At 41.1% G+C, this 13,782-nt stretch overlaps 1 protein-coding gene across 4 annotated transcripts; it reads left to right on the top strand.

Annotated features, from left to right (window-relative positions):
• The first annotated feature begins 3,307 nt into the window (after positions 1–3,307).
• On the top strand, positions 3,308–13,755 carry PMEL (premelanosome protein). 4 transcript variants are annotated; one of them, XM_040341076.1, is made up of 13 exons: positions 3,308–3,466; positions 6,337–6,468; positions 6,656–6,802; positions 8,484–8,612; positions 8,706–8,867; positions 9,219–9,599; positions 10,731–10,988; positions 11,040–11,369; positions 11,674–11,829; positions 11,909–12,002; positions 12,273–12,478; positions 13,182–13,269; positions 13,351–13,755. In XM_040341076.1, exons 1-13 carry the CDS (start codon positions 3,385–3,387, stop codon positions 13,499–13,501), a joined length of 2,316 nt encoding a protein of 771 aa, XP_040197010.1. In that variant the 5' UTR covers positions 3,308–3,384; the 3' UTR covers positions 13,502–13,755. The 4 variants fall into 4 exon arrangements, with proteins under 4 accessions (XP_040197010.1, XP_040197007.1, XP_040197009.1 ...); XM_040341073.1 differs by having other exon boundaries at positions 10,731–11,141; positions 11,193–11,369; XM_040341075.1 differs by having other exon boundaries at positions 10,731–11,158; positions 11,210–11,369.
• The last annotated feature ends 27 nt before the right edge of the window (positions 13,756–13,782 follow it).

The raw sequence follows: 13,782 nt of genomic DNA, 5'->3' as shown, positions 1-13,782 counted from the left end.
ATAAGAGAAGTGTTCAGCAGTACCATTGCGTTTTAGCTGCAGATTAGCTGCGAATTTGAGACCTGGGAGAAGGGGAGGGGGAGGGGGGATGTGTATTGAGTTGAATGAGACAAATACTGAAGAGAAGAATTAACACATCTGCGAAGTCAAGCTGCGTACCCATAGGAAGTAAGTGGGCCTGGAATTCGCACCGGAGCCGCATCGCAAATGCCCTAACAGTCGCACGGTGTTTTGCACACGGTTTTGCGGCAATGCGCAGTGCGAATGCTTCGCACATATGTGAACCAGCCTCATTGAAAACAATGTATTTAGAAATGTTCTGCGAATTGGATGCGGTTTTAAGCCACACTCAATTCGCATAGGTGTGAACCTGGCCTCAGTGTCAGCCTATACAGCGTTGTTTTACCGCTCTGCTCGCCCCCCTCCACCTCCGCAGATCGTGTGTGTACCGATCCGTAATCATTGATCTGTGCGGATCACGGATCAATGGCAATCCGTTGCACCACTATTGGCTATGCTTTTATAGTTATCTTTTGTTTTATATTTAGGATATAAATAAAAAAATATAAAAATTAAATATATATATATAATACATACACACACAGTATATCTAATATTAATATATATGTATGATAGATAGATTTCTGAATTTCCATCCCTATAATTCTGAAGATAAAAGAATGAAGTACAAAGATTAAACATCCAAGCAGGTCACAGGTCAGGGACATCAAAGGATCACATGACCTCTAAGTAGGACCAGATCCTTTCATCAGCTGTCTCCTCTAATGAAGTGTAAAAGAGCAGGTGAGGAAGGGCTGGGATTAAGGCCTGGCTATAAATCAGGTGCTCCATGATACTTGTTGTAGATCAGCAGAGGGGTAAGTGGTCAGGACAAAGGGTGCTTGTTGGTGGCTAGATAGTATTTGTGTGTTAAACATGAAAGTTAAACTTTCTCTTATATATATATATATATATATATATATATATATATATATATATATATATATATATATATATATATATATATATTAAAGCTTCCGTGGCTTTCTTTTTAGTTGTTATAGTGGCAGCTGCATGTGATAATGGGAAAATTGTATCAAATGCTAACTGCAATTTTTATTTATTTTTTGCCAATCCATGGCAGCATACTAGTGGTCTGTATGCCCGCCATGGTAGTGTTGAAAGTCCCTTCTTTGCCATTGCTTTAGCTTTTAGACTTTTTAACATTGGGTTTTTCTAGCAGTTGCTTTTTGGTTTTAGACATACAGTAAAACCTTGGTTTGAGAGTGTTTTGACTTTATATAACAAGCGATATCTTGATATAAGAGTAGCGTCAAGTCACAACTGAGTATAGAAGAGAGGAGCCTCTATGTGTAGCAATATGGTTACATTTAATGAAGGTACAACATTTTAGCAACTTATTGCTACACTTTGGCCCCTTTCACACTAGAGTTTTTCAGGTGTTTTGGCGCAAAAAATGGCGCCTAAATAATACCTGGAAAAAATCCTGCCCTGCAGTCTTCAGTGTGAAAGCCCGAAGGCTTTTGCACTGAAGCGGTGTGTTGGCAGGACTGCTCCAAAGTCCTGCTAGCTGCATCTTTGGAGCGGTGTGTTTACCGCTGCTGCCCATTGAAATCAATCGGAGAGCGTGGCTAAACTGCCTGCAAACTGCTGCCGTAGCAGTGGTTTGTGGTGGTTTTAACCCTTTCTTGGCTGCTAGCGGGGGTTAAAACTGCACTGCTAGCAGCCGAATATTGCCGCAAAAATGATGGTATAGCGGTGGTAAAAATGGTGCCGCTATACCGCCAGCGCACCTCCCGTGCCCAGAGTGAAAGGGGCCTTGGAGGTGCCTCTCTTATACCCTGTTAAAATAAAAAATACTTTGATATACAAGTGCTTTGGATTACAAGCATGTTTCTTGAATGAATTATGCTTGTAAACCAAGGTTTTACTGTATATAGTGATAGTCTCTTGATATGGGCAATGCTGTTTGCTCCATCCTGATTCAACTTTTTATTTCTCTGACAGGGGTCTCCAAACTTTCTAAACAAAGGGCCAATTTATTGTCCTTTTTTTATGTTTTGTTTGTGTGTTTTTGTTTTTTTAGAGAGAGGCTGAACTGTGGCCAGTGGGAGTAAACCTCACTACATTTTAGGTACTCTTGGGAGGAATTAAGATCCATTGTTGGTGTCAATGGAGGAAATGTTGCCCCATTGTCAGTTGGTAGAATAGTGTAACAGTGGGAGGCAGAGTGCCCTAAGGGTTGCTTCAAAACAAGCAAAGGGCCACAGTTTGGAGACTATTGTGTCTTGCTAACCTCTGTTATGCAAAAGGTTACCATTAGAACATTTTTTTAATTTGTTGTGTCCTTCCACATGTTACTTTGCCACCTTTTTTGGTGTGGGTTTTGTTGCATTGATGATCAATAAATGAGTCCCTCTTAGTAAAATTCAGCACATTGCATGTGTTTGCCTAGATTGTATGCTGCATATAGAGTGTTGCTGCAATATGTAAGTATTACCACAACACACCCATCTGAACATGCCCTAAAGTTGGTCCAGAAAGCAGTAACCCTAAAGGCCCTTTCACACTGCTACATTGAGAAAAGTGGCAACGATGCATGTGCATTTTTGTTTTTTTTCTGGATGTGACTGAAATGCGTCATGGGTTGTTGATGCATTTACTGTTCATTTCAATGGGGAGGTGTTTGGTATGGCTTTTTAACCATGCAGCAAGTGAACTTTAAAAAAAAGCAGGGCACTGGTATGAAGCGTTCCATAATATTTAAAGAGATACATGGCAGCAAAATCAACTGTAACTTCAGCTGTTAAATGAATAAAAACCTGGAAGCTGATTGGTTTCTATGCAGAGATGCACCAGATTTTGCACTCTAAAGGTGTGCTAAATAACCCCCAAATATGGTTGAGCCAGAAAAATGGCATGATGGACGGGTAAGTGGAGAGGGAAGCAATGGAAGTTGTGAATATCTCCCAGCACTGGTTTTCTGTAAAGATAGGCAGTGCAACTTGCCTTCAGAGTTTGGTTTACAGGTGGGTATCTGCCCATCTATCCAACCTTGCCCCTGAATACGTGTTTGAACATCTTACTATTTTATATTAAAAAAAAAAAATTCTCCTACTGAAATGGTGCATGGGTTGGTTTACATAAGTATTATGCATGATTGTGGAGAAAATCACATGGAATATCTTGCCTGGGGGGGTCAACTGTCCACTGTGCGGCTTATGAGATGAACAGGAATGTATTAATTCTGGGAATGTCACGCTGAAGAGGTGTGACTATGCTAATAAGTGCCTGTTAAATGTTTTAATAGGGACCTTCATTATTTCTTCCACTGCGCTTCAGTCCTGGTTGGGAAGTTAACGGATGACTGAACAAGGCATGATGAGAGGGGTCTGGAGTTTGGCTGTTCTCTGGCTGCTGTGTGCTGGAATTGAGGCTCAGAATGGTAAGTATGGCACCCTCAATAACTTTCATTCTCCATATGGAAGCAGCGTTACTTTTTCACCTCCCTAAATTACTAAGATTTGTTAAATGGGTTTGAGAACGCTAGTATTTTAAGTTGGCTTGGGTTTCCCTCTTGCGGAGCATGCAAAAGCGGAATTAAACATAAGGCAGCAGGTAGTCCTATAAAGACTTCAGATGGCCAACTTTGATCAGCATACTATGTTTAGTATATTTCAGTCTGTATAGCTTTAATTTAACACAGGATTAATGTCTAGTACACAGGATCAGAAAATTGGGTGACAAATCTTTCAGAGTGATTGTTCAATAATCTGATCGTTGGTACACAGCTTTTTGAGTGCTAATCACGACAGTTCATCAAACAATATCCAAACGCACAAGTGCAAAACTTGTTTGGTATCAGATTTTATAGGTGGATGGATTTTTTTTTCCTCCAGTTAAATTCTTTACTGATTAAATGAAGGAAAAAAAATGACTATTGAGGCTGCATGCTCAGATATGAAAATGCAATACAGCACATCGCTTCCCATGTTGTATTCTCATGTATGAGACTTGGGTTGTAACTTTAATTACCTTAATTTTCAATAGACTAGCATGCAATAAACGGATGATTGTTCGTCAAATCTCATTGTGTATGAGGCATTAGAAATCAATGTATTCTACCCAGAGCTTTTTTTCTCAGAAAATAGGTGCAGGAACTCAACCACGACCCGTTCAGATTTCACAAACAGTAGAAGAGTCTTAAAGGGGCATTAAATACCAGGATTGCATTACATACAGAGTGCAGAGTTCAGGGGTGGTTACAAAGCTGTCACTTGTAAACACAGAAACCAGACTTCTGTGTTTACAACTGATTGTGGCAAGCAGGTACCAAAGGGTCTGAGCCAGAGGTGGTGGAATGAGTTCCAAGTTCCCCCTGGAAAAAAAGCCCTGATTCTACCTAAATGGTTTTTGCTAATCAATGGCTAGATCTAAAATGGTAGTTTTTGCAAATGTATCTGCCCCCTTAAATCTCACTTTTTAACCCAATTATTGCATCTTAACATTTCTTGGGTGTGATGTCTGCATTAGATTTTTCACATTTTGGGCTTTCATCTAGTGATCCTGCAAGTAAGGGTGGCCATACATTATGCAACTTTCTTGTTTAAGCTTCTTTTTAGATTTACCTTCAACTATATAGTGCAAGGGCCTGCCTGATTGCAGGCAATAGTCTGGCAGGAGGGATTCCTGCATCAACATGGGGTGTGTCCAAATTTCTTTTGCAACATGCAGGAATGACATTTGCAGGAATGACATTTGCTCAGTGTATGGCCAGCTTTAGTGTGTTTTTTGTCAAAGGTGCTCTTCCAGATGTATTGGTTTAGAGGGATAATGGCCATTCAACACTGGCAAGGGTGCCTACAATGATCCCAAAAGGGGGGGGGGGGGGGGGGGTGTAACCAATTGTACATTATTGGCTGGGGTTTGGCTTCAGTGTTAATATTCTAGTACATATAACACTATCCCCCCCCCCCCCCCCTTCCCTGTGTTTGTGGGATGGGAATAAAACTTGAGTGATCAATAAAATTGTGGAAAAATGTTTATCTACCTATTTGACAGTTTGCTTCACTCCATAGTAATCTGATATTCCGGACGCATCCTACATCCAGCCCTTCAAGATTTGAACTACATAGTTTGAGGCTTCTCTCTAAATTATGACCATAAGGGTAGAGTTTGACAAAACCCTTCCAGTCATCTGGCCCTTGTGTCCAATGGTTGACTTGCTTTTGTTACCACCAGTATGCAGGTGTTCCTATACTATACAAAGTTGCTTGGTTATAAAATGGCCAGCAAAAAGGTCATAGTGAAAGGCCTAATATAGAAAACCGATGGGCAGAGGATGAGAAGCTGCCATTGTGATCTTCTTAAAATTTTAGTTGCTGACTCTAGTCTCTATTTTAAGTAGCATAATGTCAATGCAGGTTTCAAGGTGAAAACTTCTGCATTGCAAATGCATATCAGAGTAGTGACTAGATCAAAATCACAGTCCGAGTAGTATTTTTCAGAGGCCATGTGGTTGGGTGGCAGCCCAGTTCTCAGTACCACTTCTATATGGTACTGTGCAACTTGCACTGCATCAATGGTCACAGACATTTGATTGCTATGGGCTCATTACTAGGGAGGGACCATTACTATCTAATGTAAATATGCAGATCAAAATAATTTGATGTGGGGGGGGGGGGGTGGTGTTGTAAACAGCTATATGGGTAACATTCGGAGGAGTTTTTGAACATTTGTAAACCACATCTGACATTACTGGTGAACATAACTTATTTAGACCTTGTAATGGTTTGGGGGGGGGGGGTGTTAATGCCAGAATTGATGTAAAATGCAATTCTTATCCAGCGGGCTCATGGCACTTGGTGCTTAGACTGCTCAGCTTTTATGAACAAGCAGTATCTTTAACAAAAAAAATTCCTGGCTTGCCTGTGGTAGGCTTGAGGGTGCAGTAAGGGGGGTTGGCGGCAGCACTATCATCTCTACTCTGTTCCCAGATATCAGGTCAGATGCCTCAGCTGAGGGTCACATGTAGAATTCCAAGAGGGATTGAATGGGCGCGTGACCCATCTCTGCCTAGAGCCCCGCAGCACGACTCCAGTATGTACATCACATGCTGATTCCAGGGGCTCTGTTAAGCCAAGAAGTCTGATGGAAAGGGTGGGGTTAGACAGTATTCTGCATCAATGGATTTATTTTATTTTTAGCATGTGACTCACAAACTGGAAGTGTAATTGAAGAGTTTCAGAATACACCTGCTTTAAATCTAGAGCTAAATATCAGTACAATACTAGTAATACTTTTCATATTTTGCAGGATCTCGGAGTAGGGTTCAGCAAAGCAATTCGGAGGTGCAGAGTAATAAGCGCCCTCCCTTCAGGTCATGGAACAGTCGGATGTACCCAATCTGGAAAGGCAGCGAGTCACAGAAAAGAGACTGCTGGAAAGGTGAGACATCCAGACTTGTACACTCTCGGCTTCATTGTAAGATTTATACCACTGATCATCTAAGACCATTAAGAATGCATAGAAAAAACAGACATGGCAAGATGGTTTCTCTCAATGGTCCAGTAGATATGATTACTTTTTGCCTTTGTAAACACATTTAAAGAAGATAAATTGCTTCCTTTTTCAGGAGGTCAAGTCGCCTTTAGTGTCCAAAACGATGCACCAACCTTGACTGGTGCCAAAGCCACCTTCTTCATCAAGATAAACTTCCCACAGAATCAGACAGTGCTACCTGATGGACAAGTTGTCTGGAACCAAAACCGCACTGACAATGGTAAGTATAATCAAAATAACCTGTCGGACCAGAAGACTTCAACGATTAATGTTAAGGCATTTGGTTATGAGTGAAATCAAACTGCCATTGCTGGTCTGCACAAAAATGAGTTGCCTGACTGCCATACTGACCTTCTTGGCCTTGATATTTGTGCTTTCCTGGAGCAAATGTGTGCATAAGAATCTGATATTCCTGAACTGCATATCTGGGTCATGACTTGGAGATTTAAGAAAAGATTCAGACAAACTGGCATTATCAGGCCGTACTTTTCTGGCTTCCTGCTGTTAACCCAATCTTGTGTTGTATAGCATAAGAAAGGGTTAAAACATGTAAATCTCCTGATAAGATTTCCTTCACCTCCTGTCCTGGATAATGTACACACCTTACTCTGACAACTCAAATATGGTTTTTCCCCCTCACCTTGACAATTGTTGCAATTGCTGATTTATTCCCACTGGAGGCATGCACAGAAAAAACAACTGCATACATTGTGAGCCAAAACCAGGCTGCTCAGTATTGAGTATTTTCAAGTTTTTGGAAACCTGGGGAAGGAGCTTGAGGTGAGTTCCTAAAATCTTAACGTCTGCCACATCACTGACATCTTTATCTGGAAATGATCAGGTACAATTAATGGTAGCCTGAGATTTATCTTGAGCTCAAAGAATCTATTCCCAACCTAATTCCTTCCAGATTTAAGGGTTTATTAAAGCGGAACTTCAGTTTTTTTCAACTTTCCATATATTGAATCTTCTGCCCTTAACTTTGGATGGTAAAAAAAATTCTGCCAGTAAATGCCTTTTACAGCCCACTTCCGGTTTCTTGTCTGGTAAAAAGCCTAGGCTTATGACATCATGCACAGCTCTCGTGAGTTTGCCAGGAAGGGAGGGGGATGCTTAATAAGGGGGTTAATGAGGGCTGCAGAGCTAGAGGTATGTCTGTGTGAATCCAGGAAGTGAAAAGGCAGCAGCTTCAGTTGCTCAGTTAAATGCATACCTCCCAACATTCTGAGATGGGAATGAGACACCTACTAGCAAATGTAGGCATAGGATAAGCCCTGGCCACACCCCCTTAAAGGAGAAAAGGTAAATTAAATCCACAAAGGCTTTTTTTTTTTTTTTTTTTCCCCAACCACTATCCCCTAATATTGGCTTTTAAAATTTTCAAATGCAGCAATGTATCATTTGGATGAAAGGTCTAGTGCTGGGAAACTTATTTTTTTTTTTTTTTTTTGAAAGGGTGCATTTTTTTTATATACAACTATATGGATCAGACAAATTAAGTACATTGCTCAAATCAGTGACAGTTGGGAGCTATGTAAATGGTTGCAGCCAAACTTGGAGGGAGATTTCTGCAGTAAATTTGCATAACATATATATATATATATATATATATATATATATATATATATATATATAATATTTGCAATTCTGTACTTGCCAAGTTGTTGGAGGGAGTCTTCAGAATGGCAAATGTTTATTACAAATTATGTGAGCAGACTGCAGTTCCTCTTTAAGAAAGTAGGTCCACGTGCCTGGAGTTGGCCAATAATTGTCTGGATTTTCATATCTGGTTGAAACCTATCCATGGTACTAAGAACCTGAAGACAAACCTTGTTACAGGGATAATTGTGTGACTTTTTTTTTTTTTTTCCTTTCTTACTAGTCTCTCTCCTTTCTGACAGGTACCTGGGCTCCAGTTTACTCTGATGAGGGGACAGAAGGTTCCGAGTGTAAATTTCCAGATGGCAGTCCTTTTCCACGTGATTCTGAGAAAAGGCGCAGCAAGTTTGTCTATGTTTGGCAAGCATGGGGTTAGAAACTAGTTATACTCTTTCCTTCCCCACCCCCCCCCCCTATTCAAGTTTAAACACTTAGTGTGTGTACTTTATTTTTCTTCCCTACAGGAAAGTATTGGCAGGTAGTAGATGGGCCCTCCTCCAATCTAACCATAGATACAGATGGTATTCCCCTTGGCTCATACACAATGGAAGTGGTTGTGTACCATTATCGTGGAAGACAAAAGTTTATACCCATTGGCAGCACCTCCTCTCAGTTTGTAATTACTGGTAAGTAGCATTTGTACTTGGTCTGCCCTTATTTTTTCCTTTTTCATGCCCTGTATTTCAAACTTTAAAAATGCAGTACAGACTTTATTGTGGCAGACATGTTGATCATGTGAGGTGTTCCCTAACTGTCCTAATGGGAAGGGAGAAGAGGCTTAGTGGGGCTTAACTTAAAGCCTGCATTCTTGGGGCAATCAGTAAATGGTAGACTTTCATCAGAACAGTCTGGTCTACCAAATTATTTGAATCCTATTAACGGTGTAGTTCATCATTCCTACTTGTCAGTAAAATGCACGTCCAATATTTGTTAGACTACAAATCTCACTATTTTTTTTATATTCTCTAATCATACAGATCAGATACCAGTTTCTGTATCCATATCGCAAGTTCTTGACCTGGACCAGGAGGATCAGCGCTTTATCCAAAATAGAGCTGTGTCCTTCTCTCTAGCAGTGCATGACCCAAGCAACTATCTTCAAGCAGCTGATATCTCCTTCTCCTGGGATTTTGGAGATCAAAGTGGCACATTTATCACCCGAAACACAGCAGTCACCCATACATACATTACACCTGGTGTATTCAATGCAAAAGTTGTTGTGCAGGCTGCCATTCCAATCACTCCATGTGGCGGTACTGTTGCTGTGTTAACAACTGCACAGGTGGTGGGTTCTACAGCTCAACCTCCAGAGCCTTCAACAAGAGCAGCTGCCATAACCACAGCTGGTGGGCAAACTGGTAAGTTCTACTAAAGGTCCATTTAATGTTTTTCTCCCCACCTCTCAAAAGGGACAGTACATCAAAGGTAGGCAACCTCAGCACTCCAGCTGTGGTGAACTACAAATCCATATGCCTGTGGTTGTCGGGTCTTGCAATGTCTCATGGGACTTGTAGTTGCTCCACAGCTGGAGGGCAGAGGTTGCCTACCCCTGCAGTACATGTACATATTGTGCGTCATCCAAAGCACCTAGCTTGTAGCTGCCATTATGCTAAGGAAAGCAACTTTTGGCATGGAGTCTTGACCAGAAATGCAAAACTACTAAAGTATGATATTTGCAGTCCCATTAGTTTAGTGTATAACACAGGATCAGTATTCCATGACCTATCGGAAGCACTTTTATGAAACTTTACATCCCTAGCAAAATTCTGTTTAAGTTTAATGTGTCCTGAAGTACCAAAATACTTGGGTTTCGTAACAGATTATTCACTGCTACACTCATACCAACTCTTGGTAGGACACAGATGCATGGCCCTTTTTCTTTGGAAAACATGTACACATTGTAGTAAAATGTATTCAGCACATGACAAGTGTTTGAGCACACAATTGGTAAAGAGATGGCATTCTGGGTGAGGTGCAACATGGAAAATGCATAGAAGTGCTGCTCAATAAGGCAATCCGACCGGCCATATAGGGGGAAAAAAAATCCAAGAGATTGCTGCACTTAAATTCGTGGGTCTGACCTGGATGACAACCAGTGGTACCCTTGGAGAAAGTAAAATTGACCTTGGTGTAGGATCCAAATAATTTATTTACTGTGTGTGTATTATTTATATATATATATATATATATATATATATATATATATATATATATATATATATATATATATATATATATATATATATATATATAAACATTTTTATAAATTGAGGGAAGATTCTGGTCACTTATAGACAACACGTTGTCACAAATCTTTCTGAAACCATTATCTTTCTCTTAGTTGATGGCTATTCTTTGGCCATACAATGTAAATTGTTCTGACCCATAAGGGGTGTACAGGTGCAAAAGCTAAATGGGGTAAACTGTTTGTTTTGCCTCTGATCAAATTTTTCTTGTCTACTGTGCAACTTATTTTTCCCTCTCTACAGTTGCACCCAGTACTGCTGCAGTTCCAGGTAACTCAACGCTGTTGGACACAGAAGCTAATGCCTTGATAACTGTTGCTTCCCTAAATGAAGAGGTTAATGTGGAACCAGAAGAGGATCCTGCGATTGCAACTGCTGTTCCTGAAAATGAACAAGCTTTGCCAGCAGATGAGTCAGAGGTGGTAGCTGCGACAGCTATTGTGCCCACAGACACTGCTGCTAACCAGGATGTAGTGGCTGTAACCCAACCAGAAGCAGTAGGCACAGAGGCTACCCAGGATGTAGTGGCTGTAACCCAACCAGAAGCAGTAGGCACAGAGGCTACCCAGGATGTAGTGGCTGTAACCCAACCAGAAGCAGTAGGCACAGAGGCTACCCAGGATGTAGTGGCTGTAACCCAACCAGAATCAGTAGGCACAGAGGCTACCCAGGATGTAGTGGCTGTAGCCCAACCAGAAGCAGTAGGCACAGAGGCTACCCAGGATGTAATTCCAAGCGATGAATCTGTATTGACAGAAGATGTAACATCAGACAATGCTCTAGATCAGCTTGAAGTAAATGCAACACCTGTTGCCGAGGGTACAGATGCTGCACCAGCTACCGAGGCTTCCCAGGATGTAGCTAGTGCTGTACCTACACAAGGTAGGTGTCTCTCAGTACAAATCTTGCTGTCCTATAAAACTTTTTTTTTTTTTTTTTTTTTTTTTCTATTGATGCCCATGTAGTATCCATAGGCCATCAGATACTTCAATTTCAAAACTACCAAGTGATGGCCAGATGCTGCACAGGAAGTAGAATACCCATGGTTGTAGATGACTACAATCAAGGGTTTAACTAGTGCTGGATTATTAAATATCCCCCCTTCAATTGCAGACTGTGTTCCCCCACCTCCTTTCAGAATGAAGATTCTGCCACCCTTCATATAAATGTTTGCTTTATTTTACAGCTGTGGCAAATGAAGTTGTGGCAAATGAAGTTGTAACAGTCACTGAGGCTAATGGTGAAGTGTTGCTGCTGGCCAAGCGTCAGGCACCAGAAGGACCCATTGTAGGATGTTTGCTTTATCGTTATGGAACATTTGCAGCTGACCTGGATATTGTCTGTAAGTCTTTTGAGCAAAGGCACAGTTCTCCACCCCTTTTATTGATCTTTGTTCCTAATGCATTTCTTTTGTCAAATAGCGGGCATTGAAAGCATACAGATTGTGCAAGTGGAGCCAATTGTATCAGCAGGGCTTGAGAATACAGTGGAGTTTACAGTCACATGTCAAGGAAGGTAAGGGTGCAGAAAGTTCAAGGGTTGTGGGGCTAGCGGTATGAGATGCAAGGGATTAATCTGCAGTTCTGCTATAGGAAAATCTAAAGGATTTGGTAGTATAAACTTGTCATAGAACTAATGAAAGTGTTTAAGATGGTTTTTTTATTTTTTTGAAGAATCTGTTTAATTCTGCTAATGGTACTTTATTACATTTTGGGTCCAGATTCCTGTAGTAACTGAAGATTTGTCAACTAGCTGCATCTAATGCAACTCTTTATACTCTTTTAGTGTACCAAGAGAAGTGTGCACCGTAATCTCTGGCCCTGACTGTGATAATCCACAGCAGACAGTATGCAGCCCAGTGGAACCCTCTTCTGACTGTCAGGTGGTCCTGCGTCAAGTCTTCAACGAAACAGGCGTCTTCTGTGTTAATGTGTCATTGGCCGATGATGTTAGCTTGGCTGTTGCCAGCACTCAAGTTAGTGTTTCAGCAGGTAAGTAGCAGTATGAGCTTATGTCACTATCATCTGTAATATGTTCTGAAGTCTCTGTAGTTTTCTGTATAAGTGTGCGATTCCCTATACAGCCCTACAGTGCAAAGGTAGGCTGGTTGCCATGAATGACAGATGGCTCTAAACATGTGGAGTTATTGGCTTAAATAGAAGCTATTGGTCTCTGCAGTACAGACTGTCCCAAGCAACTGTCAGCTTGGTGCCTTTTCATTATACCCATTTCTTGATGTGCACAACCCGTAAGACTGGAATTGACAGATTTTGAAAATGTGACTTGCATGACATACTGTACTTAATGCATGTAAGACGCCATTTCAAAAGCTGTCTGGACCAGGGTCTTGGTGTGCCAAGAGTTGGTCTTTGGTTCTGTTTTTTTATAAGATCCAAACTGACCTATTGAACTTGGTGCACTATTTGCACCCACTGTAGAATTGGAGCATTAGCACTAACCAATTTTGGTGCATGAGTCAAGTGTTGCATATGCTTCATGATTTGGTCCAATACAATAACCAGAGTAACTCCTGATAAGTGGCCCAGTAGCTTTTAAATTCTCCACCCCATATCCCTGCCATAGACCAAACCAACATCTTGGTTGGCAGGTCTCATTTGGCTACAGAATCATGCATGGAGGCATTACCTGACACGTCCTGAGGTCTAATCTTGAATCCTACTGTTCCTTCCACAGGTGTAGCATCTTCAGTGAATGGGGTTGCTGTTACAGTTGGCGTTCTCCTTGCTGCTCTTGCAATAGCTACTGTAGCTTACACTTACAGGTATGCACTTGGGTAATATCCAGCTCATAGAAATGTGCAGTTTTGACAAGACACTAATTTTTATTCTCTTTTCTAACTTAGGCATGTGAAGTCATATACCCCAATCAGAAGTAGCCATGCAACTGGTAACTGGTTTCCTGATCGTCCATCTCTTTGGCTCTTCATTCAAAATGCACTTGGGCGATCTGCAAGTGGAGAGAATAGCCCCCTTCTAAATGGTCGGGTAGTGTGAGGCAAAGGATGAGCATGGACGAGAGTAGCTTCAAAAGCTCTGGCAAATGCCTTGCACACAATTTGGACAATCCTTTTATTTTTCTATGCTGGATATCATGCTATTGACATGTTCTCCTGAATAAATTCACTATGAGGTCCAGTAGTATAAACCTACACAGGATGGTGTCTCTTCCTTGTGGAAGAGTTCATTGGCACAACCTTCAACCTAATGGCTGAACTTTTTACCACCAATAAATTCTCTTTAAACATCCATATTTGACTTTTTTTTTCTTCCCCCCC

Source organism: Rana temporaria, chromosome 2 (genome assembly GCF_905171775.1).
Source record: "Rana temporaria chromosome 2, aRanTem1.1, whole genome shotgun sequence".
In the NCBI taxonomy this organism is placed as follows: domain Eukaryota; kingdom Metazoa; phylum Chordata; class Amphibia; order Anura; family Ranidae; genus Rana; species Rana temporaria.
Note: the sequence above shows the minus strand (reverse complement) of the source record. Positions and strands in the feature narration are given on the sequence as shown.

Coding starts and splice junctions, on each gene's coding strand:
- PMEL (XM_040341072.1), top strand. CDS start 3,385: ATGACTGAACAAGGCATGATGAGAGGGGTCTGGAGTTTGGCTGTTCTC. Junction 8,613..8,705: donor CTATGTTTGGCAAGCATGGG/GTTAGAAACTAG, acceptor TCTTCCCTACAG/GAAAGTATTGGCAGGTAGTA. Junction 8,868..9,218: donor CTCTCAGTTTGTAATTACTG/GTAAGTAGCATT, acceptor CTAATCATACAG/ATCAGATACCAGTTTCTGTA.